General features: G+C 48.8%; 1 protein-coding gene across 2 annotated transcripts in view; it reads left to right on the top strand.

The window, feature by feature from the left end:
- The window catches only part of SGSM1 (small G protein signaling modulator 1), a 73113-nt gene that overhangs the window by 5596 nt on the left and 40996 nt on the right, over positions 1–26521 (top strand). For both annotated transcript variants that reach the window (XM_031442935.2, XM_031442934.2), the window contains exons 3-8: positions 16234–16309; positions 19021–19183; positions 21818–21970; positions 24807–24874; positions 25154–25299; positions 25431–25562. In XM_031442935.2, the coding sequence (XP_031298795.2) occupies positions 16234–16309; positions 19021–19183; positions 21818–21970; positions 24807–24874; positions 25154–25299; positions 25431–25562 (738 nt within the window). The remainder of the gene's footprint in view (positions 1–16233; positions 16310–19020; positions 19184–21817; positions 21971–24806; positions 24875–25153; positions 25300–25430; positions 25563–26521) is intronic.

Here is a 26521-nt window from a genome sequence, read left to right as displayed (position 1 = left end):
ATAGGAGCTTTTGCAACAAAGGCCAGGTAGTCAGAACATGAAACTATTACTGTTAATTAAAGAAAACCGGGGGGAGGGTATAGCTCAGCAGTGGAGCACATGCTTAGTGTGCAGGAGGTCCCAGGTTCAGTCCCCAGTGCCTGCATTAAAAATTTTTAAAGTTTTTAAAAATAATAAAATTATTTTTAAAAAACAAAATAAAATCAGATATGTCAAGTTAGGGAATTTAGCACTTTTCTACGTGTGAGAAGGTGCACAAGTCTGGGCTCATTGAAATCATTCCTTTGATGTGCACCCAGCTCTCTAGGGCCAGTGTCCTGTCCTTCCACATCCTGAGTTCCCTCAGGGGACACCATTGGGGGTGGCAGCAGAGGCCCGGCTGCCTGCCTGTCTCCATCCTGAGTTCCCCCTGCTCACTGTCCGGGGTGGCAGTGGTGGTGGCTGATGACTTGATGGTCGCAGCATCCTTTGTTTACCAAGATGGCAGGCAATATTTTTCATTCACACTTCCTTCCACAAGTATTTATTGAGTATCTGCCATGTGCTAGGCACGGTTGCAGGAACTGCGGATTGAAAAGTGACCAAAGCAACGTTTCCCTGCTCACATCCCAGGCTCTCATGAAGCATACGGTCTAGCTGGGGGACAGACAGAGAAACAGTAAATGTGTATTAAAAGTGACCAGTGCTATAAGGAAAAGGAAGCTGGAAAGGTGGTGGAGGGTGGTGGGAAGGGCCCTCCGCACGGGAGATTCGGGGATGGCCTCTCTGACACTGAGTCAAGTGACACTGAGCAGAGACCGGCCTGGCAGACACCTGCGGGAAGGGTGTTCCTGGCAGAGGGAACAGCGTATGCAAAGGCCTTGGGTGGGTAACAGCGAGGAGGCCAGTGAGGCTGGAGCAGAGTGAAGAATGGAGGAGGAGGAGGTGGGGTCAGAGGAGGAACAGGAAGCCGATCGTGCACAGCTTGTGGCCCTCAGTGGGAAGCTTTGGCTTTTACTCTGAGTGAGCTGGGAGCCTTGGGGGACTATTTTGAGCATGGGAAAGGGCAGAGCATGAACTCACCTATGTTGTGGCTGCAGGACGGGCAATACCTGGAGGGGACGAATGAGAATACACAGTCTTTAAGCAAGAGAGGGAACTCCTATCTTGCTCTTTCTGAGCGTTCCGTTCCTGGGCTGGAAACCCTGCTGGGCCAAGTGGAGGTTCTGAAAATGAGTGCCGAGCGAATGAACGAAAGGAGAAGTCCTGGGGGGGATATTTTGGGGTTCTCTGATGCTTGCAGGGTTGGCTTACATCAGTTCGTCTGTGTCGTGTTTTCGGGCTTATGACGGCAGAAATCCTCATGAATAATGCAGCTGTCACTGCACACGGTCCATTCTGATGCTGGTTACAGATGTCTGGCAGCGCTGCTTCAGGAGCCTTGGAGACTGATGGGCGTGGGTTTGATGTGAGGAGGGTGACAGCAGGGGCCCTGGCTTTCCTGCTTAGCGATGTCTCCCGCACAGTCTGGCTGGGTCCCCCTGCGGTAGCCTCCTGAGGGGCTCCGGGAGAGGGTGGTGGCATTTGCTGCTGGTTGGCAGGTAGGAAAGGGCATTTCTGCCCGAGGGCAGTTGTTGGTTGCAGAGCCCAGCATGGGAGGTGAGGGACAGCCAACTCCTCATCCCAACTCTGCCCCTAACAGTCGCGGCCTCCTACTGGTCCCTTCTCCCTGTCTCATTCTCCTGGTTTCTAAGTGGGCCAGGTTGGGCAGCTCTGGAATCCTAAGAACCTCGAGCCATCTAATGTGGCCAGCATCACTTAACAATAGCCAAGCCTTCCCCATGTTTCCTCTACTCGGAATTTGCCAAGTGTGTATTTAAGACTTAATAAAACTCAGTAGCTGGTAAGACTTTGGGGAGCCTTCACTCAAGGAAAACAAGGGCTCAACTAAAGCCGTTCTCATGGGATAAAGTAGTTTTTAGACAACACGTACTGAGCATTTTATATGGATGACCTCATAGAATTATCTCGATGTCCCTATGAAGTGGATAAAATATTCTCCCTTAAAGAGAAGGAGATCAAAGCACAGAGATGACAGGTAACTCCCCTAAGGTCACAGCGATGGTCAGTGGTGCGGCTGGGGGTGCTTCTCTGGCCTGAGCCTCCTCGTGTTTCAGACGGCACAGGTATCGCCCACTGCAGAGCAGCGCTGTTACCCCATCACAGCGTTCACGGAGGGACCAGGCCCAGGGCTCGCCCCACCCAGAGAAGAGTGAGATAGAACTCATTCACAGGAGAACATTTTTGCCATCCTTTCTGGTCACATGTGAACTTGCAGACGCCCTCCGAGTAGGATCTTGCTCTCCCTGGATAAGCCCGGGGCCAGGGGGTGGGGGCTGCTGTGGCCACCGGAGCAGTGCTCCAGACCAGGAAGGGGTGTATTTGGGGGATCCAGAGGGATGGAGCCCTTGAGTGGGAGTCAGGAAGGCCGAGTCTCGACGGACGGCATCCATCCCAGGGTGGGCGGCTGGAGCTTCCCTCTGGGTCTGGATGCTCTTTGGCCCCGTGGAAGTCATCCCTCAGCCTCAGGAGGTCATAACCCTTGTGGGCCTGCCGGCCCTGCGGCTTACCCGCTGTGCGCCCCTGGGTGAGGCTGAGCTCCCGTGGGAGGTGGTGTAGCCTTCTTTCTCTTAGTGGTACAAGAAGATAGGTGTGGAATAGATTTTTGTGCTTTTCTTTTGCAGAATCTTTAAGGAACTCACGTTCTGGGTGTTTGTAAAGGGCAGTAACGGGTCCTTTTGCAGTAGCCTCCATACAAAAGTCAGATAATGGAAGCCCTAAGCGATCAAGAGACTTGGTGATACTTTGGGCCTTCAATGAATTCTTCTCTAATTGTTGTTTAGTGAATTATGTCAAAATGGAAAGTTAGAATTAGAACAGCTATCATTTTTCTTTTTTTATTCTTTTTTTGAGAAATAAAAACATCTTTACCACTATTTACAATAGCCAAGACATGGAAACAGCCTAAATGTCCATCAACAGATGACTGGATAAAGAAGATGTGGTATATTTATACAATGGAATACTGTTCAGCCATAAAAACTGACAACATAATGCCATTTACCACTGCCATTTATTAAATACTGCTCTAAATGCTTTCCTCTGTCTCATTTAATCCACAAAGTAGTCTATCTATAGAGTAGGTACAGATAGCCGTTTGTCTTTACTGATGAGGATTTTGAAGCTCAGAGAAGTTAAGACACTGGACCAAGGTCACACAGCTGAGAAGCAGCGGAGCAGAGTATTTTTGCCAGCTCCATCCATTTCGAGTTGGATAATAACTTGCTAACAAAAATAGTTAAAACAGTAAATAAATATATCAATATAAAGCTAAAAGGGAAAGAGAAGCTAAGAAATGGATTTAGTGGTTCAAGGATGTGAGAATCTTGGAGTGATGCAGATTCAGGTACAGCTGTATCCAGGGGTTCCAATGATGTTGTCAGGACCCTGTCTCTCTCCATCTCTCTGTGCTGCTTTTCTCCGTGTTAGCTGTATGCTCTGTCTCTCTCTATGGGAAGGTAGAATGTTGCCCAGCTGCTCTTGGGGCACAATCTGCCAGCTTGGCATCCACAGAAGCAGAGCTTCTGCTTCCCCATGGTTCTTAGCAGAAGTCTTAGGATTAGATCTCATCAGACCAGCGTGGGTCACATGCTCCTTTTGCGCCCATCGCTGTGGGATGGATTTCTCTGATTGGTCAATCCTGGACGGGCAGCGAAGTGTGGAATCAGCCCTGAGATTCCACACTTTGCTGGGAGAGTAAGGGAGAGGACCCAGAGGAGAGTCAAGGTGAAATGACCAGACGGGGAGATGGAAACCAGGCCTGCAAGGCACAGACGTGCACCTCGACAGCCTGAGGGCGCTGCGTTTGGAGCTCAGCCCCTAACAGGGAAGTGGCCACTCTGGTGTTCCACGCTGGGCTGTGATCCCAAGTGCTGCCTGGGGACCTACTGTGTGCCACGTGTCTGCCGGATCAGGGATCTCTACTCAGGGGCATGCAAAACCCTGAAATTGTACAAACGCTTTGTACTTGCAGTATAGACAGAGTATCCTCCGTTATCCTCAGTACCTGCAAAGGATCCACAAGCCAAGTACCCAAATACGGTAGAGAACCGCCCTGCAAGGTGCTAGGTGCAAAGATGAACACAGCTAGTTTCCTGACCTCCGCGTGCTCCGAAATGAAACAGTGTCTCCGATTTTCTAACCCACTGAGCCTTCTAATAACAATAATAACCCCTAATAATAATTAATCATAGTTAGCATTTATTGGGCACCTACTGTATTCCAGACCTGCACTGTCCAATGTGGGCCACTAGTGACCTGTGCCTGTTTACATTTAAATGGAGTAAAATTAAATTAAATTTAAAGATCTAGTTTGTCAACCTCACTAGCCACGTTGCAAGCACTCAGCCACCCCCCATGGGCTAGTGATACCACAATGCGGGGACAGAGCGTTTCCAGAAAGCCCTGTTGTGCTCTACATGTTGTGCTAAGTGTTTTATATCCATTAACATATTTAAGCTTAAAAAAGAGACCTCAGAGGGGTAGGTCCTATTTATTATCCCATTTTACAGATGAGTGCATTGAAGCACAGAGGAAGTGAAGTGACTTGCCGAGGTCACAGAGCTGCTAAGAACCAGGATGCTAACCCAGTCCTTAGACAGTATCCTACCGCTCTCCTCCCAAGGTTGGCTGGAGGTGGTCAGTCCATTTTCTGGCTGCCTCTGTGGGTGTTTTGAGCAACCATCTGGGAATTCCGTTTCTTACTTGCCTGTAGCGGCTCAGGCGCCCAAAGTTGGGGCACCCTTCCAGAGAATCTAGGCACCTCCCGTAGTCCCTGAGGCCCGTGGGTCTGCAGAAACGGGGCGTGTTGCCAGGGGAGCCGCCACATGCAGTGGGCAGAGCACCCAGGAGAAAGCTGGCTGGGGTCCAGGGTGTGGGCAGGGGATGTGAGACGCGCGGACCAATTTCCCTGGGAGCAGTCCTCCGTCTCCATCAGCGGCTGTGCCTGGGAGTATTGACCTGAGGGACCTTGTGGCCAAGAAACCCTTAGGTCAACACTCTCAGAATCACTGGGGAGACTCATTATTAAGGGGCAACTGTACCTGGCAGCGATGACGGGCCCGTTGGTGGGAACCCCACTCTCTGCCCAGGGACACCCCTGCTTCCAGGCATTGGCAGGCTGACCGGTCTGGTCCTCCTGCTCTTAGGAAACAATGCCTGGTGCCTATTTATAGCACATCAGTAAACGATTAACTGGGGCTGGACTGGCAGCTGCCACCACCGGCCAAAGGCATTTGCTTCTCCTGCAAGTGTCACAGCTGCGTTTAGGGGATTCAGAGGGCAGGACTGGAGAGAGAGTTTTCTAACCCTCTAAAGATCCACAGGCTACCGCTTTATCATGTATTTCTTTATCTGCTCACTCCCGTCACTGGGTGCGACTGTGGAAGGACACTCCCGCGGCTTTGGCTGCCTCACCTGAGAGGATGTGGAGGGCTGGGTGGAAGGATGTGGGCCGGAGGGTGGGACAGGTCAGTCCTGGAACTGGGAGTCAGAGGGAGCCCAGCAAGTGCGGCTTTGATCCAGCCCCAGTGGTCGCTGCGGTCCTAGTGCCGGACCCCTTCAGACCCCTGCTCTCCGCAGCCCCAAAGCCCCCTGCAGGCCACCCAGGCTGAGGGCACCAGTGAGTCCCTTTGAGAGGAAACCCTTAGCTCCAAAGCTTGGACCCCTGCCAGTATCCTCCAATGAGCGGCAGAGTGAGAAAAGGATTTTTTTTTTAAAGATGGCTTTTTTAGATCAGTTTTAGGTTCACAGTAAAAATGAAGGGGGAAGTATAGAGATTTCCTATACACGCCAACCCACATGCATGCACAGCCTCCCCCGCTCTGGGCCCCCCACCAGAGTGGGACATTTGTGACATTGGATGAGCCAACCTTGACACATCGTTATCTTCCTAAGTCCGTAGTTCACATTACGGTTCATTCTTGATGTTGTGCATCCCGGGTGTTGACAGATGCATATGGATCGATCATTATAGTAGCACAGGGAACACTTTCACTGCCCTAACCGTCTTCTGTGCGCTGCCTGTTCATCCCTCCCTGCCCCCGACCCCTGACAACCACCAGTCTTTTTATTGTCTCCATAGTTTTACCTTTTCTAGAATGTCACACTGTTGGAGTCGTATTTCAGCTTGGACGTTTCTTTTTGTGACTATGATTCTTCTTTGGGAACCGATGTGTGGCAGAGAGAGGGAACTAAGAGGTGCCAGGAGTGCTGGGATGTTGGAAAAATGGAAATAGTAGCAATGATACCTCTGTTATTGTCAGTCTTTGGGCTCGTGTAAGTAAAGCACCCACCCAGCTTGTGGGAAGCGTCTGTAGGCGTCAGTTGAATGAAAGAATGAAACTACTGTGTGCCAGGCTCGGTGCAGGGCAGATAGTCATGGGTTTGAATCCCTGCCCCACCGTTTGAAAAACCTTGTGCCCTTGGGAAGTCATTTAATCTCACCGAGACGCAGTTTCCTTGTCCACAAAATGGGGACAGTAATTGTACCCATTTCTCCAACTTAACATGACGATTTGATGAGATAAACCCCCTAAGCACGGTGCCAGGCACACAGTGAGCGCTTTATAAATAAATGCTGCTTGCTCTTATGTGAAACAGATGCATAAAGCATGCACCACGTGGCTGCTCTTGTATTTAACACTTTATATTGAGTTGTCGGAGCTTTTTATATGTAGTTTGGCTATTAACCCCTTATCGACCATATCATTTGCGAATATTTTCTCTCGTTCCGTTGGTTGTCTTCTGGTTTTGTTGACAGTTTCTCTTGCTGTGCAAAAGCAAGAGAATTGGGTCCCATTTGTTTATTTTTCCTTTTATTTCTTTTGCCTTAGAGACAGATCCAAAAAATATTGCTAAGAAATATACTGTCTTATGCCTGTGAGGCAATATTATATCTAAATCAAATACTAATACTAACATCACCCATTTTATGGATAGGAATGCTGAGGCTCAGAGAAAGGACATGATTTGCCCGAGATCATGCATGCAAGAGCTGGGATCTGAATCCTGGAAGTCTGATTCCAGAACCCAGTGCTCATGGCTGTGCAGTTTCTCTAGGAGCTGGGAAAGGGGCAGCACATCAACTGGAGGGGGTCTCAAGAGGGAGTGAGGAGAAGGTCGCATTACCTGGGTCTGGAACATTGGGTGGTTTTTCCAGAGCTGGAGGTGGACGTAGGAGTGGGTGGGGCTGTCGGGTGGCGGGGACTGCAGAGGCAAAGGTCAGGTGGTGGGGATCACATGGGCCACACAGAAGGAACGCTCATGTGGCTGGAGCTCCAGACTGCAGGAAAGGAAGGGGCAGGACTCAGCAGGAAAGGAAGGTGGGGCCACATCATGGGAGCAGCTTGCAGCCCCCATGTCTGTCTGTGTCTGTGCTTTGGAGATTCCCAAAATATTCCTGTCCCCTCCTCGTCCACCACCCATCAGCCCTGTTCCAATCTCTCCCAGCTGTCACCTCCCGCGTGCCTCGCCCATAACAAATTAAAAAATACAAAGCGGCTAGCTATTTCCGTGTTTGTGCTTTCCCCTGCCACACTGTCTGTACATCTGTTCCTTCTTTTAAGCTCCAAGGTGCCTCTGGGAGGGTGGTGGGAGGGGTGGTTGCAGGAGAAAATTTTTTCCCTCTGCTTTGGAGTTGGAGAATCTGAAGCCCAGAGAGTTCATTTCTATACTTCAAATCTTGAGCATCACCTCCTCCTGGAAGCCCTCCTTGACCTCCCCACCCACCCAGTTTCCTTGTTATCTGTTCTCATAGAACCAAGTTCACTGCAGAGAATGGTCTCGCTTTGTCGTTATTTACCCATTGTTGTGATTTAGTTAATGTCTTTCCACTTCACTAGACTGTGACCTCCATGAGGACGGGGGCTTTATCTGCTTGCCTCCTGGTGCTGGACACATAAGAGGTGCTTCCTGAATGTTGAGTGGATGAGTGATAGTTTCAGTTCATGTCATACGTGCTGGGAAGGCAGGTGTTAGCAGAACATGGAAGAGGCACACTTATCCCTGCTTGAGGTCTGGAGAGTCCAGGAAGGCTCCCAGGAGGAGGCGACACCTGGGCTGAAGCCTGAGTTGCAGTTAGCCAGCTGGAGCATGCATGGAGGGGCACCTGACAGAAGGCACTACGTAGGCAAAGGCACAGAGGTGAGCTCTTTGTGCCGCCTTTGGTGACCTGTATCCAAAGGTTCCAGAAGGCAAGCCTGGAGATACTGGCCTTCAAAGGCATCTGTATCTTGTTCTCAGCATCCCGGGTGCCAGCCCATCCTCCGCTTACCTGCCTCACCCCAGTGGTTGTCGACGGGGCCTTTGAGTCACCCCCCTTTGCTCCCCACTATCTCCACATGCTAAGAGTTATTTTTAAAGCCACCTCAAGGGCCCTCCAGGCATCCTAACTTAACTGCCCTCTCCACTGTGAGTTTCTTGCAGACGTAAGAGGCGGGCTGCCTGGGGGCCTCTGGCTCATAAGTGGATGCTGCCTCAGCGTTACTCACTCACCTGCACTCCCAGGCACCTGCCCCTACGTGGGGCGGGGGTGCTGGCAGGTGGCCGCTCAGGTGATGTGGGTGATGTTTATTTAGGCCTCCTGTGTGCCATGGGCACCGCGCTGGCTGCTGTAACCCGGGGGTCCCTGTGGGCCAAATGTAGCCTGTTTATGTACTTCCCTTTAGCTGAGAGTGCTTTTTGCATTCCAAAGGGTTGTAAAAACAAGAGACTGTGACTTAGGCTGTGGCCTGAAAATAGGTATGCCAGGTTTAGCAAATAAAAATTCAGAATGCCCAATTAAGTTTGAATTTTAGGGAAACAAGTAGTCTTTTAGTAAAAGTATGCACTGTGCACTATTTGGGACGTACTTATACCAAAATATATATACACACACGTACACACACACACACACATATACGCACATATATATGTTTCTTATTTATCTGAAATTTAGATTTTCCTGGGCATCCTGTATTTCCTGGGCATCCATCTGGCAGCCCTATTCCAAAGCCTGAAATGTGTGCTGTCTGACTCTGCAGAAGCAGTTTGCCAACCCCAGCCTTACACACATGGTGAATGAGACCAGGCGTCAGAGGGGCTTAGGGCACTGCCTGGAACCCAGCTTAGCAGCATCGGCTGCTGGCATTTGGGTAACTAATCCAATCAGAGTGATCACCACATATGTACTAAGCACCGACTGGTTTTCCAGGCACTGTCCTGGGGGCTCACGGTTTACTTGGGAGAGACGGACGGTAAAGGGATAAACCCACAGGTGTGTAGTGACAGTCTGGTCGTGGTGAGTTCTAAGGTGGCATGAACGAGGCTCGATTTTCGACAGGGTGGATCTGAGCACCGCGCATGTTTTGTCCTTGGAATCCTCACATAGCAGCCCTGGGAGGTGGTACGGGTACCATCCCCATTTCACAGATGAGGAAACTGAGGCCCAGGGTCCCCCAGCTAACTTTGACCCAGGCCTAGTGGCTCCCAAGCTCATGTTCTTACATCACAGAAGTGTGTTCCTTCATCTGGTGCCCTGTGTGTGCTGGGCCCTGTTTGAGACCCTGCCCCCTAACACACACACACACTGGCCTGTATTTTCCATAGTCCTTACAACAGCCCTGCATTCCGGGCCATGTGATTCCCATCCCATCCGGGGCTCTTCGTGGACGGGCAGGGAGGAGTAGGGAATTCGTTTGGAACCTGGCAGGTTTCAAGGAGGGGACCCGGGCGTGAGCAGGTGGCGGGTGCTAGGAGGAGCGAGAAGGAGCTCCCCCTTCCAGCTTTGCAGGTCGGCCGGATTTCCCTGCCTCCCTCCAGGGCTTAATCCTCCTTTTATGCTGTTTCAATATTTGCAGGTGGAGGGAGGGTGGGATGGCAGGAGGGCGGGGCATGTTTCTGCGTGGTTGCAGGGTGGGGCCGGAGGTGGGGTGGGGCAGGCACTCAGAGGCCTGAGGTGGAGGGCGGGGAGGGTTGGGGCTGGGTCGCAGCTGGAAGAGGCTGGGGTTGGTGACCAGAGCTGAAGGGCCACCTAGCAATCGCCCGTTCAACCAACCGTCACAAATAGCCAGGCAGTGACTGACAGTCACTGTCATCTCAAGAATCACTGTCATTTGTAGAATCCCTACCGTGTGCCAGGCACCATCTCCACGATCTCATTCAAGCCTCATGTTGCCCCCATTTTACAGATGGGGAGACACATCCAGCGTCATGCGTGTAGTGAGTGGCGAAGGATCTGACCCCAGGGCAGTGTCTCCACCTCCCAGGCTCTTAGCCTCTCTCAGTGGCCTCCTGACATCCTGTCCTTAGAGCTGATAAGCTGGTTCCAAAAGGAGTGAGTTCCCCATCGTTGGAGGAATGCAAGCAGATGTTGGAGGACTCCTTAGAACGGATGCTGGAGAGGGATCAAAGCTTCTTGTCCATGGTGACCTTTGAGGTCCCCCTGCCCCTGAAAGGTCCCCACAGTGGGATGTGGTTGGCAGAGACACATCCAGGTGACCCAGGTCTTCTGCCTCCTAGTACAGTGCCTCTTTCCATCCCTAAGTTGGGAGACTGAGGACTCCCTCCTCACAGGTTTCTCACCACATTGGGATTGCAGAGGGCTGAGCCAGGACTGGGCAGGGCTGGAGGCAGGGCTCCAGGTCAGGCTGTCAGACAAATCTGGGCTCAAGTCCTGGCTGTGTGACCTTTAGGCAAATGGTATAAACCCTCTTGTGTCCATCTTTAAAATGGGAATAATAATGTTCTTGTGAGAACTAAATAAGGCATTCTATGCAAAGTCCCTGGCACTCAGTAGTTATTCTCTTTAATAACAAAAGCAGAACAACAGAACCAAGGAGAGTAACAGAAGCGTTTGTTCACAATGGCCTCTGGCTTTTGCAGAATAACAGTTTCTTAGAACAAAGGGCGTGAGTCTGAATCCTGCCGCCTCTGCATGACCTGGGGCAGGTGGTCTAATCTGTGTGTGCATCAGTTTCTCCTTCTGTAAAATGGGAATAGTTTGGGCATTTGCCTCATTAAGGTTGTTGTTCTTACAAATGGTCCCCAGAACCTAGTGATTACTCAAACGAAATGAGCAGTGCGCTTCAGCATCGCAAAGCTCCTGCCCTGCGCTAGCCCTGCCTGCCCATTTGCCGATAACATCACATGTAATCCTCCGCATAGCCCTGCAGGGGAATCAGTTCCACTTTACAGATGGCGAAACTGAGGTGCCAGCAGGGGTGAGGCTTGGCCGAGCTCACACAGGACATGAGTGGCCAAGCTGGGACGGGAAGGCAGGTAGGTCTGTGTCCTCAGAGTGGCACCAACCACAGTCACTGTCTCTGTGCTTCTTAAATGGGGCATGATTCCTGGGCGAGAGCTTAGAAGCTCACAGAGGCCACAAGGAGCCCAGGATGCACACTGATGACTCCCACTGTCTCCAAACCATCCCGTGGTCATTCAGATCTGTCTGCCTCCAAGGCAGGACCAAGTTCAAGCCCGTGTATGGCAGCCTGAGAGGGGGGATGGTGGTTGAGCTGAATTTCGGAGGCCTTCTGAGGCTGCCTGGCCCTCTTCCCCCGCCCACAGTGCTGAGCTGTCCCCGGGGATGGCCTCCCCCCTCGCAGGAGTGGGCAGCAGCCTCTTTCTTCCTGTGGCGAGACCGTGTGCCCTCTTCTGCAGGACGCGCAGTGATCCTCCAGGGGAGGCTGGCACGGCATTGCCCTTTAATTTCCTCTCCTGGCTTCAGGCTGTCAGCCTGTTATTAACTTCTGGGGAGACGTTCCAGCTCACAGCTGGGCGCCAGCGGAAGTGAGGAGGAGTCCTCATGTCACAGAACCTCTCCATCAGGCTGAGACCGTCCTCAGTGCTGCATTTGCCTCCTCCTCCACCACCCATCCTGCCCCAGGTCCATCCCCATGATGAGGCCTGGAGCCAGACAGCCACGGACTCCCTCTACAGCCAGCTTCCCGGCTGTGTGACCTCAAGAGCGGGCTTACCCTCTCTGAGTCTCAGGAGCCACTGCTGTAAGCAGACAGCCTTCTGCAAGCCTGTTTGTGTCAACCTCCCAAATTCATCTATTGAAAGCCTGACTTGCAATGGGATGCTCTCACGAGGTGGGAACCCTGATTTAAAGCCAGTCTGTCAGAAGCGCAGGTGATAACCTGAGATTTGCAATTGGCACCAACTTCAGGTGTCTTACAATGGTGGTAAAATACACAGAACAGAATATTTCCATCCTTAACTATTTTTAAGTTCAGTGGTGTGAAGTATGTTCACCTTGTCCTGTAGCCAATATCCAGAACTCGTTTTATCTTGCAAAACTGAACCTCTGTACCAATTAAGCACTAACTCCCCACGGTGCCTTCCCCTCCACAGCCTCTGGCAATCCCGTTCCACTTTCTCTGTGCATTTGACTACTCTAGATACCTCGTAAAAGTGGAATCCTACGGATCTGTCTCTTTGTTACTGGCTTATTTCACTTACTGTGATGTGCTCAAAGGTTCATCCATGTTGTGACATGTGTCAGAATTTCCTTCCTTTTCAAGGCTGAATAATATTCCATTGTATGTATATACTATGATGTATTTATCCACTCATCCACCAGTGGACCCTTGGGTTGTTTCCACCTTTTGGCTGTTACGAATAACGCTGCTATGAACATGGAAACCTCTGTATGTGTAATATCTAAATATAAGATCATGTCATCTGGGAAAGGAGATAATTTTATTCTTCCTTTCCAATTTGCATCCTTCTTCTTTTCTTGCCTGATTTATCTCGCTAAGACTTCCAGTGCTGTGTTAAATAGAAGAGGTAAAAGTGGGCATCTTTATCTTGTTTCTGAACTTAGAGGAAAAGATTTTTAATCTTTCACCGTTGAGTATGATGGTAGCTCTGGGCTTTTCGTATTCAAGCATACCTTGGAGCTGATGCAGGTTTGCTTCTAGACCACCTCAGTAAAGCAAATATCACAATAAAATCAGTCACGTGAATTTTTTTTTTTGTTTCCCAGTGCATAAAAGTTATGTTGACACTATACTGTAGTCTATTAACTGTGCAATAGCATTATATCTAAACAAACAAACAAACAAACAATGTGTATACCTTAATTTAAAAACTCTTTATTGCTCAAAAATGCCAATCATCATATGGCAACTCAGGGTTACCACCAACCTTCAATTTGTGAGAAGCACAATAATTGGAAAGTGCAATAAAACAAGTTATATCTGTGTGACCTTTATTATGCTAAAGTAGTTTCCTTCTGTTTCTAGTTTGTTCAGTTTTCTTTTTAATCATGAAACAATGTTGAATTTTGTCAAATGCTTTTTTCTGCATCAACTGAGATGATCATGTGGTGGTTTTTCTTTGTTATGTCAATGTAGTGTTACATTGATTGATTTTTTTGTGTGTGTATGTTGAACCAACCTTGCACTCCAGTGTTAGACTCCACTTCGGCAAGGTGTATAATCCTTTTGAAATGCTGCTGAGTCCTGTCTGCTAGTGTTTTGACGAGGATGTTACTGTCTGTATTTGTTGGAGATGTTGATGTGTGGTTTTTGTGTGGTGCTTTTGTCTGGCTTTGGTTTCAAAGTAATGCTTGCTTCATACAATGAGTTTGAAAGTGCTCTCTCCTCTTTGATTTTTTTGGGAAGAGTTTGAGGAGAATTAGTCTAATTCTCTGTTAAGCGTTTTGTAAAACTCACCATTGACGCCATCTAGCTCTGACTTTTCTTTGTTGGGAGGTTTTAGATTACAATTCAATCTCCTTGTTACACTTAACAAGTCTACTCAGATTTTGATAAATGTGTGTTTTAGGGATTTATCCATTTACTTTAGGTTATCCACCCTATTGGTATACAGTTGTTCATAAGATTCTTTTATAATCCTCTTTATTTCTGTGGCATCAGTTTTAATGTCCCTTCTTTCAATTCTGATTTCAGTTTTTTGCGTCTTCTCTCCTTTTTTCTTAGTCCATCCAGCTTAAAGGCTTTTCAATTATGTTGGTTGTTTGAACTGACTCTTCCTTTTGTTAATTTTTTCTATTGTTTTTCTGTTCTCTTGTTTCTCTCTAACCTTGATTTCTCTCTGCTCCCTTTGGATTTAGTTTGTTGTTCTTTCACAGCTCCATAAGATGTAAAGTGAGATTGTTGATTTGGGATCTTTCTTCTCTTAACTTGAGCATCTTCAATTACAAATTTCCCTCTTAGCGCTGCTTCCATTGCATCCCATAAATGTTTGCATGTTGTGTTTTCATTTCCTCCTGTCTCAAGATATTTGCTATTTTTTCCTTGTAGTTTCTTCTTTGACTCATTGGTTGTTTAAGAATGTGTTTTGAATTTCCATTTATTTCTGGATTTCCCAGTTTCCCTTCTGCTGTTGATTTCTAGCTTCACTCCATTGTGATTGGAAAAGATACTTTGATTTCAGTCTTTTAAAATGTTTTCAGACTTGCTTTGTGTCCAATACATAATCTAATCTGAAGACTGTTCCATATACACTTGAGAAAGTATGTATTCTGCTGTTGCTGGATGGATAGTTCTGTATGTCTGTTGGGTCCAGTTGGTCTATAATGTTGTTCAAGTCCTCTGTTTCCTTTTCTTTCTGGTTGTTCTATTGACTTACCTTCTAACAAGATCCTTCTGGATGTGTTAAGACAGCCTTGAGGAGGTAGATGCAGGGATCTCAGTGAGAGATTAGTGTTAATCCAGGAGAGATGTGACTTGGATCAGGGTCACCAGCATCCCCGGTGCTGGTGGAGGGGATGAGAAATGGTTGGACTCTAGGTATATTTTGACAACAAAGCCAAAGGAGTCAGTTAAGTGACTTTTAGAAGTTGCCAGGGAAAGGAATTTGCCCAGGGTCCTGCAACTAGTGACTGAGCCGGGATTTGAACCCAGATCTGTCTGCCCATGCTGTCTTAGCTCTTGATTCACCACTGTGCTTCTCTGAAAGTAACCCTGAGCAAGCCTCCTTGACACCCACCCCCCTGCTTCCCTGATAGTCCACTGTCTCCACTGCCATGTGTTTGTCCGGAGAGCGTAGCCAGGGATGCTCTGGGTTCTGTCTTACCCTCCAGGAGAGATGTCACTTGGATCAGAAGGAAGAGGGAGAGGGGCACTGAGAGCCTGAGACTGTGCTCAGACGGACGCATGGATGTGCTGGCCTGGCTGAGTCTGCGTGGGCCGCAGAGCAGCCAGAAGTGGCATACGGGCCCATCGATGGGGTAGATTGAAGACCCCCCTGTCACAGCCCTAGTGATGGAAAGCTGGAGCCAGTCTTTGAGATCATCTCTTCTGACCTCCTTACCCTCAAAGTGGGCAAACTGAGGCCCTAGAGAGGAGAAACGCTTTGCTAAAGTACCACGGTGACCCCAGGCACTGGGGAGGCCTGGAGTCCAGCAAAGCAGAAGGCCGTTCAAGCCACCAGAGGGTCATGTCCACGAGCAGAGGCTTGGCTGCCCTTTCAGCATCATGTCCCCTGCGCCTGGCACATCGTGGGTACTCAGGAAATACTTGTTGACTGAGTGAGCGTGGTAGGAAAAGCACACAGCCTGGGGAGTCAGACCCAGCTTGGGTTCTGGCTCTACTCGGCCACTCTACCTTTCTGGGGGAGTTTCTACACATTGCTGAGCCTCTGTTTCCCAAAGTAAGATCACAAATCCAGCTGGCAGGTACCTGAGCAGGGATTTGAACCAGAGTCTCCCAGATTCCAGGGCTGATTTTTCATACTCTGCCTTCCTGATTTTTTTAATGTACCCATTTCATTCATTCATCCATCCACTTAGAAGATGCTTCTGGAGACCTACTATGCACCAGGCACTATTCCAAGCTCCATAGGTACAGCAGTGAACAAGGCAGACAAGACCCTCCCCTTGGGGAAATTATATTCTGGAAGATAGAGACAGACGGTAAACAAATAAACAAATAGGACAGGAAATACTCTGAAGGAACCGTAATAGGAGTGGATGGAGTTGGAGGTGGATGCCTTAGCTTATATGATCAGGGAAGGGGATGACATTTTCGGTGTGACACTGGGCAAAGAGCCTGGAAAATTAATTCAGTTCACTGTGAAGTGTGGGGCTATCAGAGACAGGGGTGGGTGATGCAGCCCAGCCCTTCGGGGTGTCTGCACCCCGGGTGGATCAGGGTCTCCCCGTGTGGCTGCCCTGTCTTCCAGGTGAAGCAGATCATGGAGGAGGCCGTCACACGCAAGTTTGTCCACGAAGACAGCAGCCACATCATCTCCTTCTGTGGTGAGTCAGGGGCCCGCGGATGTGAACAGCGGCTCCTTCCTCTGTGGGCCACCTCAGGGATGTGGCGTCTTTAGGCAAAGGCTCTCACCGTCATTCTTTTGCTTTATAACTGCGAAGTTATTTTCGGATTCCAGAGGGATCCCGTGAGGGAAATTGGAAATAGAGAAAGGCTGAGAGACGAAATTAAGGATGACGTTGGCGCCCCGTGGAGAGGTGATCACGGTTAACACGGAGGCATGCCTTCCCTCCCGGGGGCTTTGTTCATGCCAGCCCCACCCCAAGCGACCGGGGTCTTGCATTTGAGGGATGGGTTCCACATCCTTTCCTTGCCCAGGTAAAGGGAGAGGATGGATGAGGACTTTAAAAAATAATACAAAAATCAAGAGCCATGGTCGCAGCCCAAGGGATCGCGTGCAGCTGGTTCAGCAAAGGCGTCAGGCCAGCAGTTGAGAGCGTGACTCAGCTTCGCTCCCTGAACCAGCAAGGCTCACAAGGTCCCAGAAATAACCGCGCTGCCAGGTTCCTCCTGTACTTTCACAATGGCCAGAGACACGTGTCTCGCGTGCCCCTGAAGTCAGGATTCAGCGCTTAAGCAGTGTGTACGCATACATGGGAAGGTTTCTTCCTTTCTCCCGGAAAACCTTTTTAATTTCATGATTGGAGTGGCTCATAACGAAGGACATGCTGTGTTGCCCCTCTCATGGTCTTGGCCCAGTGGAGGGGCCCATCAGCTTCCGTCCAGATGGCTGGGGACCGAGTGCTCGCCGTGACCTGGGAAACCAATGACGTCCGCTCAGCCCCGTGGCAGCCCTGATCTGTTCACACCCCACCTCTGCCACTTCTTTGTTGAGTGACCTTGGGCAAGATTGTACTTTTTTAAAGTGAGATACATTTATTTAAATATAAATAAGTATATTTACATATATATTTAAATATATATGCCCACAAGCACACATACATATGTATATGGGAATCTATATCTATATGTATTTATGTAAACTAGGTATATATCTCCAGCCTTCTTTTTTCTCCTGGGCATTTTTATTTGCAAATTAATAATATGCATGTCTCTTTCAATACTTGCTAGCCTGTTGACCAATTAAAGACTTAGAAGACTAGAGAGTGATAAAAATCATGATCATTCTCTAACTCCGATCAAAGTTGGGGGGTGAGAGAAATCTACCGGCCCTAGACGAAGTCTGCAGGGCGTCCCTGAGGTTTCTCTTACCTATCGGTCCTTTTGAACCAAGCCGGAATGGATCATGAACTTGTTCAATATAAACAAATGACAAGTCCTGGGCGTGTAAGCAAAAATGAAGATATTTCAGAGATCCTCATCCAGAATGTTTTAAATCCATGGGCAGATGGGATAAATGAGGACAGTCATTCAGAGCCAAGTCATTGCAATAATAACAACAACGACGACAAGAAAAGACAAGCAATTAGACGAAAATGTCTTGATATTTCTCCTTGCACGTGGCCTGCCCTTGGCCAGGCTCTCAACTCTGGGAGTGCTGGTGTCCTCATCTGTGAAATGAGTGACTCGCTTCCTAGGTTTTGCCACAGGGATCAGGTAGAGTAAATCTTAGCGCTGACCTGACACCCAGCAGATTCCCCATAAGGAGTAGCTCTTATTATAAACTCAGCATTTTCCCGTAAACATTGATGATGCTCTCAGTGTACACCAGAGTGAGCTCCTAGTCTGCCATGTAAGACAGAACGTGAGAAGGTACTTAATTGCAGGCTGCTGGAAGTACCAGATAGACGATCAGAATGGCCTACACAGGGTCTGTTTCCCAGAAGGGACCGCTGAGGCCCAGAGAGGAAAAGTGATTTGCCTGAGGTCACACAGCAATTTAGTGACAGAGCCCAGGCTACAATGAGGTCTCCTGTTTGGGGAGGACTGGGCAGGGCCTCCAGGGGAAACGCAGAAATGGGAAGATATGACTGAATCCCGTCTTCAAAGGTCCTTTGTGGGGACACAGGCGGGGTGAGCATACCTGGGGCTCTGACCTGGGTGTGAGTGCCAGCTCCATCACATACTTGCTGGGTGGCTGTGGCCAATTCTATTTCCCTCTGGAAGCCTCAGCTTCCGCATATGAAAATTGGGGATGGTTTTCCTTTCTGCCTGGCTGTGGTGGAGAGTGAATGAGACCCGTGATGTTAGCTGTTCCTGGGATCATGATAGTAAGGACGATGAAGTGACTTTTAACCCAGATAAAGCTCGGCAGTCCCGCGGTCCAGTGTGCTCTCCCTCACGAACAAGAGTAATAGCTGATGTTTGTAAGGCACTCATTAGTTGGCAGGCTCTGTGCAAAGTGCTTCCCATGTGTTTTTTCCACCTCATTCTAACAGCAGCCTTAGGGGGTTGATGTTCATACCGGCCCCATTTTACAGATGAGGAGACTAAGGCACAGAGAAGGGAAGTAATTGCACGTAGTCACACAGCTGATTAGTGGCTGGGAGAGGATGTGAACGGGGATGCTCCGACCTTGGGCAGCCAGCATGGGTTAACCACTAAGCTTTCTTGCTCCCTTTTGAGGGGCCGGAAGGTGGAGAGGCATACATTTTTCCTATGATGCTGTTACGAAATTTGTGATTCTGGGGGTCCCAGCTCTTCAAGGCACCCATGTGTGGCTGCAGCTCTGAGCCAAGCTGGGTGCTGGGGAGCCTGAGCAGGGCAGGATCCGCTGACCCTCGTGTCCCCGTAGCTGCGGTGGAGGCCTGCGTCCTTCATGGACTGCGGAGGCGGGCGGCTGGCTTCCTGCGCAGCAACAAGATCGCAGCTCTCTTCATGAAGGTGGGCAAGAGCTTCCCACCGGCCGAGGAGCTGAGCCGCAAGGTCCAGGACCTGGAGCAGCTGATCGAGAGCGCGTGAGTGCCAAGGTTGGGGTACGGGCCAGGGCACCCCCCATGGGACAGTCTACGATCCCCCCGCAACTCTCCTCTCTGCTCCTCAAACCTGCCAGACTCTTTCACACCCCAGGACCTTTGCACATGCTGTATCCTCCACCTTGTTCACACCCCTCATCTTCCACGGCTGGTTCCTTGTCATCACTCGGGCCTTCCCCAAGCGAAGAGTAAATTCCAACCCTCACCCCATTTCTCTTTTATATCCTGCTGTTTGTTGTCTTCCCAATTGTTATCACCGTCTGTAGTTATTCACTCCTTTGTTTACTGTGTGCTTGATTGTTGTCTGTCTTCCCCTTGACTTGACTCTGAACTTAACAGATGCATCGGTATTACTCCCCATGAGGTCCCCAGGGTCTGGGATGGTGCTCAGCACCTGAGAAATGCCCAGGAAACAACTGTCAAATGAATAAATGCCCAGTGGGAGCCAAGCCTGTTCCAAATGCAGGAAATTCAAAGTTTAATGAAATCAATATGATCTCTGTCTGCATGGACCGGATGCTCACAGTGAAGCTGACTGTGTGGCTGACCGTGTGTACTGGGGGGAGACTCATGGCCCAAATGTGTTTACATGAGTGCCCCCCACCAGAGCCACCTCCAGAGTCCCGACTGCACAGCCAAACCCCCATCCTGGAGCCTGGTCGTGGGTAGCAAATAGGTTTCAACCCCAGTTGGTACGAGTGGCTGCCCAGAGAACTGTGTTGTGAATGATTCTGGAGCTGTGATTGGGCTTTTCAGGAGAGAGTGCGTGGATTGATTAGCCATGTCTGTCATGGGCAAGAGGCAGGAGAGAGAAGCGTGCATGTCATGTGTTTGCCGTCCCTGCCATGGGTGATGAGTCCACTTCACTGGCTGAGAAATGGCCCTTTCTTTGCCCCTCAGGCCCTGCCAGCCCAGGGGTCTTGGCCAGATCTGCATGATGGGCCAGGCTCTGGATTGGGTATTGCCAGCTGCCATTTGGAATCTGACTCCTCACTACCTGGTCTTTAGGTGCCTTCCAGTCCATCTATTGATTTCCCAGGTGTTTGCTGATAATTTCTTTTTTTAATTTTTTAAAAAAATTTTTGTTGAAGTATAGTCAGTTTACAGTGTTGTGTTAGTCTCTGGTGTACAGCACAGTGATTTAGTTATATACACATATCTGTATTCTTTTTCATTATAGGTTACAAGATGTTGAATATAGTTCTCTGTGCTATACAGTAGAACCCTGTTGTTTATCTATTTCTTATATAGTAGTTAGTTTCTGCAAATCCCAAACTCCTGTTTTACCCCTCCCCACTCCCTTACCCCCTTGGTAACCATAAGTTTGTTTTCTATGTCTGTGAGTCTGTTTCTGTTTTGTAGAATACCTTCATTTGTATCATTTTTTAAAGATCCCACATATAAGTGATACCATATGATATTTGCCTTTCCCTTTCTGGCTTACTTCACTTAGTATGATAATCTCTAGGTCCATCCATGTTGCTTCAAATGGCATTATTTCATTCTTTTTTATGGCTGAGTAGTATTCCACTATATATATACACACACACACGACTTCTTTATCCAGTCATCTCTTGATGGACATTTAAGTTGCTTCCATGTCTTGACTGATAACTTCTTAAAAGGGTGGATTTCTGTGGACCTTCCATAATACTGGGAGTGACTTTCTGAAAGAGGAATTAGAGATGTTCATTCCAGGTGCTCATTCATTCATTCATGCAGTCACTCCTTCATGAACACATTACTGAGCACCCGCTGTATGCCAGGCCCTGTGCTGGGCCCTGGAGATACAGGCATGAAGAGGCCCAAGGCTTGCCACGTGGTAGACTCTCAGTAAGGATTTTATTTAAGAAGTGACTGAATTGCTTAGTTCATGCCCTCAAGGTCACAGTGTGGAGGGGAAGACAGAAAAGTGAGTGGGAAGGTAAGCAGCAGAGGCTGAGGGAGCACAGAGGAGGGGCCCCTCTCCAGCTTTGGCTGGTGCGAGAGGGCTTCCTGTAGGAGGGAGTACCCTCATTGGGACCTCAAGGGTGAGCAAGGGTCAGCCAGGGGACGGGGTGGAGAGGAAAACCAGGAAGAAGCAGCAGGTCGTGGAAAGTCCTCAGGTGAGAGCTTGGCAGCCTCAGAGACCTGCAGAGATCTCTGTCTGGCTGCACCACGTAGACAGAGGTGGGGAGAGGTAAAGAGATGACTGGAGAGGTGAACTGGGGCAACGTCATGTAGCACCCTGTTTGTTATGAAAAACAGCTTACTTCTCAAGAGAAGTAGGGAGCCACCAAGGGATTTATAATCCAAGATTCTTCTTAGCCAGCACTCCTTTCCAGCAGAAAGAGAGAAAGGAGGGAGACAGACAGACAGACAGAAATTTCAGTATGAGAATCTAGTTCACCCATCAATAGTGTATGAAAGTGTCCATTTTACCACATCTCCACACTCACTTGGTATTATTATTTTCTCAGTCCGTATCTCATTTTCCAGGAGCAGTGTAGGCTCTTGTTGTTCTAGTTGCCATTCCTTCATTTCTTAGAGAGGTTGGTCACTTTCCTATTTGCACATTGATCCTGTAGGATTTCCTCCTTTGTGAATATCCATTCTCTTCCTTTTCTGGTCTTGAAGCCGAAATCAGATCCAGGGCCTCCAAGAGAACGTGCGGAAGCTGCCGAAACTGCCCAATCTGTCCCCACTCGCCATCAAGCACCTGTGGATCCGCACAGCCTTGTTCGAGAAGGTCCTGGACAAAATTGTGCATTACCTTGTGGAAAACAGCAGGTGAGTGGGAAGGACCAGACACCTGGGTGCTCTCTGCCTCCACCTGCTGGCCATCTTGGGAATGGCACCCTCTTTCCCCCTTGATATACACTTGATTTGAAAGTGATTAAATAAGGGCTTTCTGGATGTTTGAACTAGCCTAGCCTAGAACCTTGGGAAAATTCACATGTTTAATTGCAATGCAGAGTCTTCAGATTTGGGGAGGGTATAAGGATCTTGCGATCTTAGAGATGTTTCTTCTCGCATGAATTAAGCCCATGTTCTATTCACTAACTAGGTGACCTGAGCGGAGTCACTTAGCTTCTCTGTGCCCCTGTTATCTCTCCTGGTGAATGGGACGGGGCAAGAAAAGGAGTTAGCGAGTACACAGCACTTTGGAAATGCATAGTGATGCTTTTTACATTTTCCCTCCTAGCTCAGATTGACCTGGTATAAAGGCTTTATACTGTGAATCCTGTTGTAAGCATTTATTCATGCATCCATTCATTCATCCAATAACTATTTCATGAGCATCTACTGTGTGCCGGGCCCTCATCTAGATGTTGGGGATATGTTGGTCTTGCCTGTCATGTTAAAGAGCTCAGATATTATAAAAGGAGCACTGGGGAGCTACTGAAGAATCTATTGTCTGAGAGTCCTCATGGTCAGCACTCATTTCCAGCAAGAGAGAGAAATACATCTGAGAATCTTGCCATCTTTAAGTCTGTGAAAGTGCCTGTTTAACCACATCCTCACACTCAGTGGGTATCATTATTGTCTTTTATTTTTTGCCTGGAACATGTGTTTGCTACGAACATGTGTATAAAAATGCTGAGCAAAGCCCTTGAGTGAGTTTCCTCACCAGGCCAAGCATGCAGAGACTGCTCAGGGAAGTCCACTGCCCTGATGTCCACACCCCAGGCTCAGTCCCCAGCCTGGACAGAAATCTGGGCTCTGGAACTTCACTTAACCCCTTCACCTTCTAGTAAGTCATAACACATCTGTGCCCCCTGCCTTGTTATGGGTTCAGGGTTTCTGTAGTTACTGCCTTTGGCATATGACCTTGTGTTTTCCTGCTGAAAAAAAAAAATGGTCCTATTTATTTAGTGATTTATTTGAGCAGCAATACCAACCTACTGTTTCTTCATTAAGCATTGTATTTTGGGTTTTAGATTCATACAATACTTGCCACAGCGGTACAGAGAGTTCTTGCCTGCCCTCAATGATTACAGCCCTATGTAACCTTAGTACAAGTCTCCAAACCAGGAAATTGCCATTGGTACAGCACTGTTAATCAAACTACCTTTTTTTTTGCAATATAGTTCTGTGAATTTTTTAAAAAAAATTTTGGGGGTAATTAGGTGTATTTATTTATTTATTTTTAGAGGAGGTACTGGGGATTGAACCTAGGACCTCATGCGTGTTAGGCAAATGCTCTACCACTGAGCTATACCCTCCCCGCCACTGTGAAATTTTAACACGTGCAGAGTTTCATATAACCAGCACCACACTCCGGATTCAGAACTGTTCCAAAGAAACCCACCACCCCAAAAAAGCTCCCTCAGGCTACCCTTTCTAGTCACATCTTGCTCCCAACCCTACTTGCTGTTTTTAAGGCATCATTTCCAAGGCTTATGATCAGTAACTGCATTGATTTTTGGAACAGAAACTAAGTGGTGGACTGGAAAATATCTCAGATTCTTACCTTCAGATCTGACAGCAAAAATGTATAAACTTGATGTTGAGCATGTACAGGGGGTGTCATTTCTGCCTTAGCCAATATTCTGGTTGATCAAAGATTTCTTTGGGGCAAAATTACAATGATGTTGCTGCCATTTAGTGAGAACTTCTTGGTGTCAGAACTTAATATGTGCTGGTGGATGTTTAGTCCTCCCGAAAACCCGAGCAGGTGAGTTTTGTCATTCTTCCCATTTTACAGCTGAGAACACTGAAGATCAGAGAGGGTGGTTACCTGCCCAAGGACACACAGCAAGGGAGGGTGCAAGTGAGCTGGGCTCCTGCTCAGGCTTTTGACTCCAGACCCTGCATTCTTTACCTCCTGTTCTAGGATGGGAAGAGCCAAGCTGGTTGGGTGCAGCCTGCATTCATCTGCTGTGTGGCCTCCAACAAGTCACTTACCCTCTCTGGGCCTGAGATCCCTCAGGGGGTCAGAACAAGGTCCTTTTCTGGCTCTGAAATTCTGTTGGTTTCTAGACTGTATGAGTTTGCAAAGAATCAGAAACCAGTACACAACAACTCAAAACAAACAGAAAACCAAAACCACTGAGTACTAATTGATAGCGTCGCATGTTATTTTGAAGAGTCAGCGTCTGGGGGCTGTTTTGTACATATCAGGCCAGCATCATCTGCATTATTTATCTGAACAGGAAGCCCTGTTAATACAGCTTTTGGGGACACATCACAGCTGAAAAGCATTTTCATGCCTCAATAATATTAGAAGGGCAGACATCATCTGAGCCTCTAAGTGACTTCTGGTCTGAATGGAAGATGCAGTGGAAGCAGACAGAACCAGGTGGGGCCTGGCAGCTTTCAAATGATTATTCCTGTTTTTCTCATTAAGGCTTTATCACAGCCATGTATTAAGCAGTTACAAGCCAAGCACCCATGCTAAGTGCCTTACCTCTGTTGTCTCTTTCTAACATCCTTCAACAGTCCTATGAGATATATTATTATTATCCCCATTTTACAGATGGGGAAGTCGAGGCTTACAGAGGGAACTGGGTGACCAGAGGGGCATGGAACCCAGTCTGTCTGCTCTTAACCACCAGGCTGTAGTCAATTGTGCACCCTCTGCTGGTCACCATCCAAACCTGCATGTCCTTTCCTCTCTTGCTAGTAAGTATTATGAGAAGGAGGCTCTCCTGATGGACCCCGTGGACGGCCCCATCCTTGCGTCTTTGTTGGGTAAGTGGTCCAGCGCTCTGAGGTTCATCTGCATCTCTGGTCTTGGCTGGTGAGGGCATCTCCTAAGGGTCTCTCCCATGTCCCTCCAGCCTCTCCCTTCAGAACGGCTCGCTGCCTCTTGCTTTCAGGATCTCATGCTGGTCTCTCTTTAGCAGGACCCTGGGGCATCGTGGCTGCTTGGAGCGGGGGAGGGGTAGTAAAATAGGTGGTCCATCTGATGGTGGAAGGGAGGGTGGGATTTCTGGGGCGATGAGTTCCTAGTCCCCATATGCTCTGCAGTGGGGCCCTGCGCCCTGGAGTACACCAAGATGAAGACTTCAGATCACTTCTGGACGGACCCCTCGGCCGATGAGCTGGTCCAGAGGCACCGCATCCACAGCTCACACCTGCGGCAGGACTCGCCCACCAAGCGTCCTGCCCTCTGCGTGAGTGGGGTGGACAGGGGGCCCCATGAGGGAGTCTGGCTGAGTTCTGGACTTGGCATGGAGGTGGGAGCAGAAATGGCACCTTGGTGGTCCCTCCAGTCATCATGCTCCACCTCCCTTCACATGGCCAGATCCAGAAGAGGCATTCGAGTGGCAGCATGGACGACCGGCCATCCCTCTCTGCCCGCGACTATGTGGAGTCCCTGCACCAGAACTCCCGGGCCACCCTGCTCTATGGCAAGAACAACGTTCTGGTTCAGCCGGTGAGAGTTCATGTTGGGCCCAGTTCTTCCACTGGGGGTCTGGCTCCAGGTGACAGAGGAGGAGTTCCCTCGACTCCAGGTTGCTTGTCCATTTATCTGTCCATCTACCCATCCACCCATCCACCCACTCACCCATCTTTTCATTCTTCTGCCAGTATCTCCATCTCTCTCCTCCTGTTCATCCATGGGACATTTCCTTCTATCCATTTATCCATCCGTCCATCTATCCATCGGTCAATATTTCCAGCCAGCCAGCCAATCAGCTCTCTTACAGTCTGTATATTCATCCATCCTTCTATCCATGCATTCACCTACCATTCCTTTATCCATCTGCCTGTATTTATATCCAGCCAACCACCCATCTATTCAGCCATTCATCTACCAATCATTACATTCATCTATCCATCCACCTACTCATTGCTGCCTCTATCCATCCATCCATCCATCTGTCCGTCCATCCATCCATCCATCCATCAATCCATGCATCCATTATTACATCCAACCATCTACCCATCTTTACATCCATCTATCCGTCCATCCATCTTTACATCTGTCCATCCATTTGTCCATTTATTTTCCAGCCCATCTATCCCTCCACCTGACCACTCAGCCGTCTATCTGTCGTTCTCTCTTGCTATTGCAAGAGATGCACGAAGGCCCCTACCCCCATGTAATATCTCCTTCGCTGTCCCCTTCCTGGATGGTTGGGATCAGCATGGTGTTTGGGCTCAGCTGGGAGGAAGCGGAGGGAGAGCTGTCAGCCACTTCACCTCTGTGGTCACAATTGCCATCACCCGGTGACCCTGAGCAAGTCACTTCTTCTGAGCCTCGGTATTCGCATCTCCATGAGTATAAGACCCTATTTCCTCAGACCCAAGAATCCATGAATTTAAGATGCACAGTCTCTTAACATAACCATCAGAAAATTTAAAGTGCTATTAAATTATATACAGTGTGTT

The sequence above is a fragment of the Camelus dromedarius genome, chromosome 31, assembly GCF_036321535.1.
Source record: "Camelus dromedarius isolate mCamDro1 chromosome 31, mCamDro1.pat, whole genome shotgun sequence".
NCBI classification, from domain to species: domain Eukaryota; kingdom Metazoa; phylum Chordata; class Mammalia; order Artiodactyla; family Camelidae; genus Camelus; species Camelus dromedarius.
This window is presented reverse-complemented; position numbering and strand designations above follow the sequence as displayed.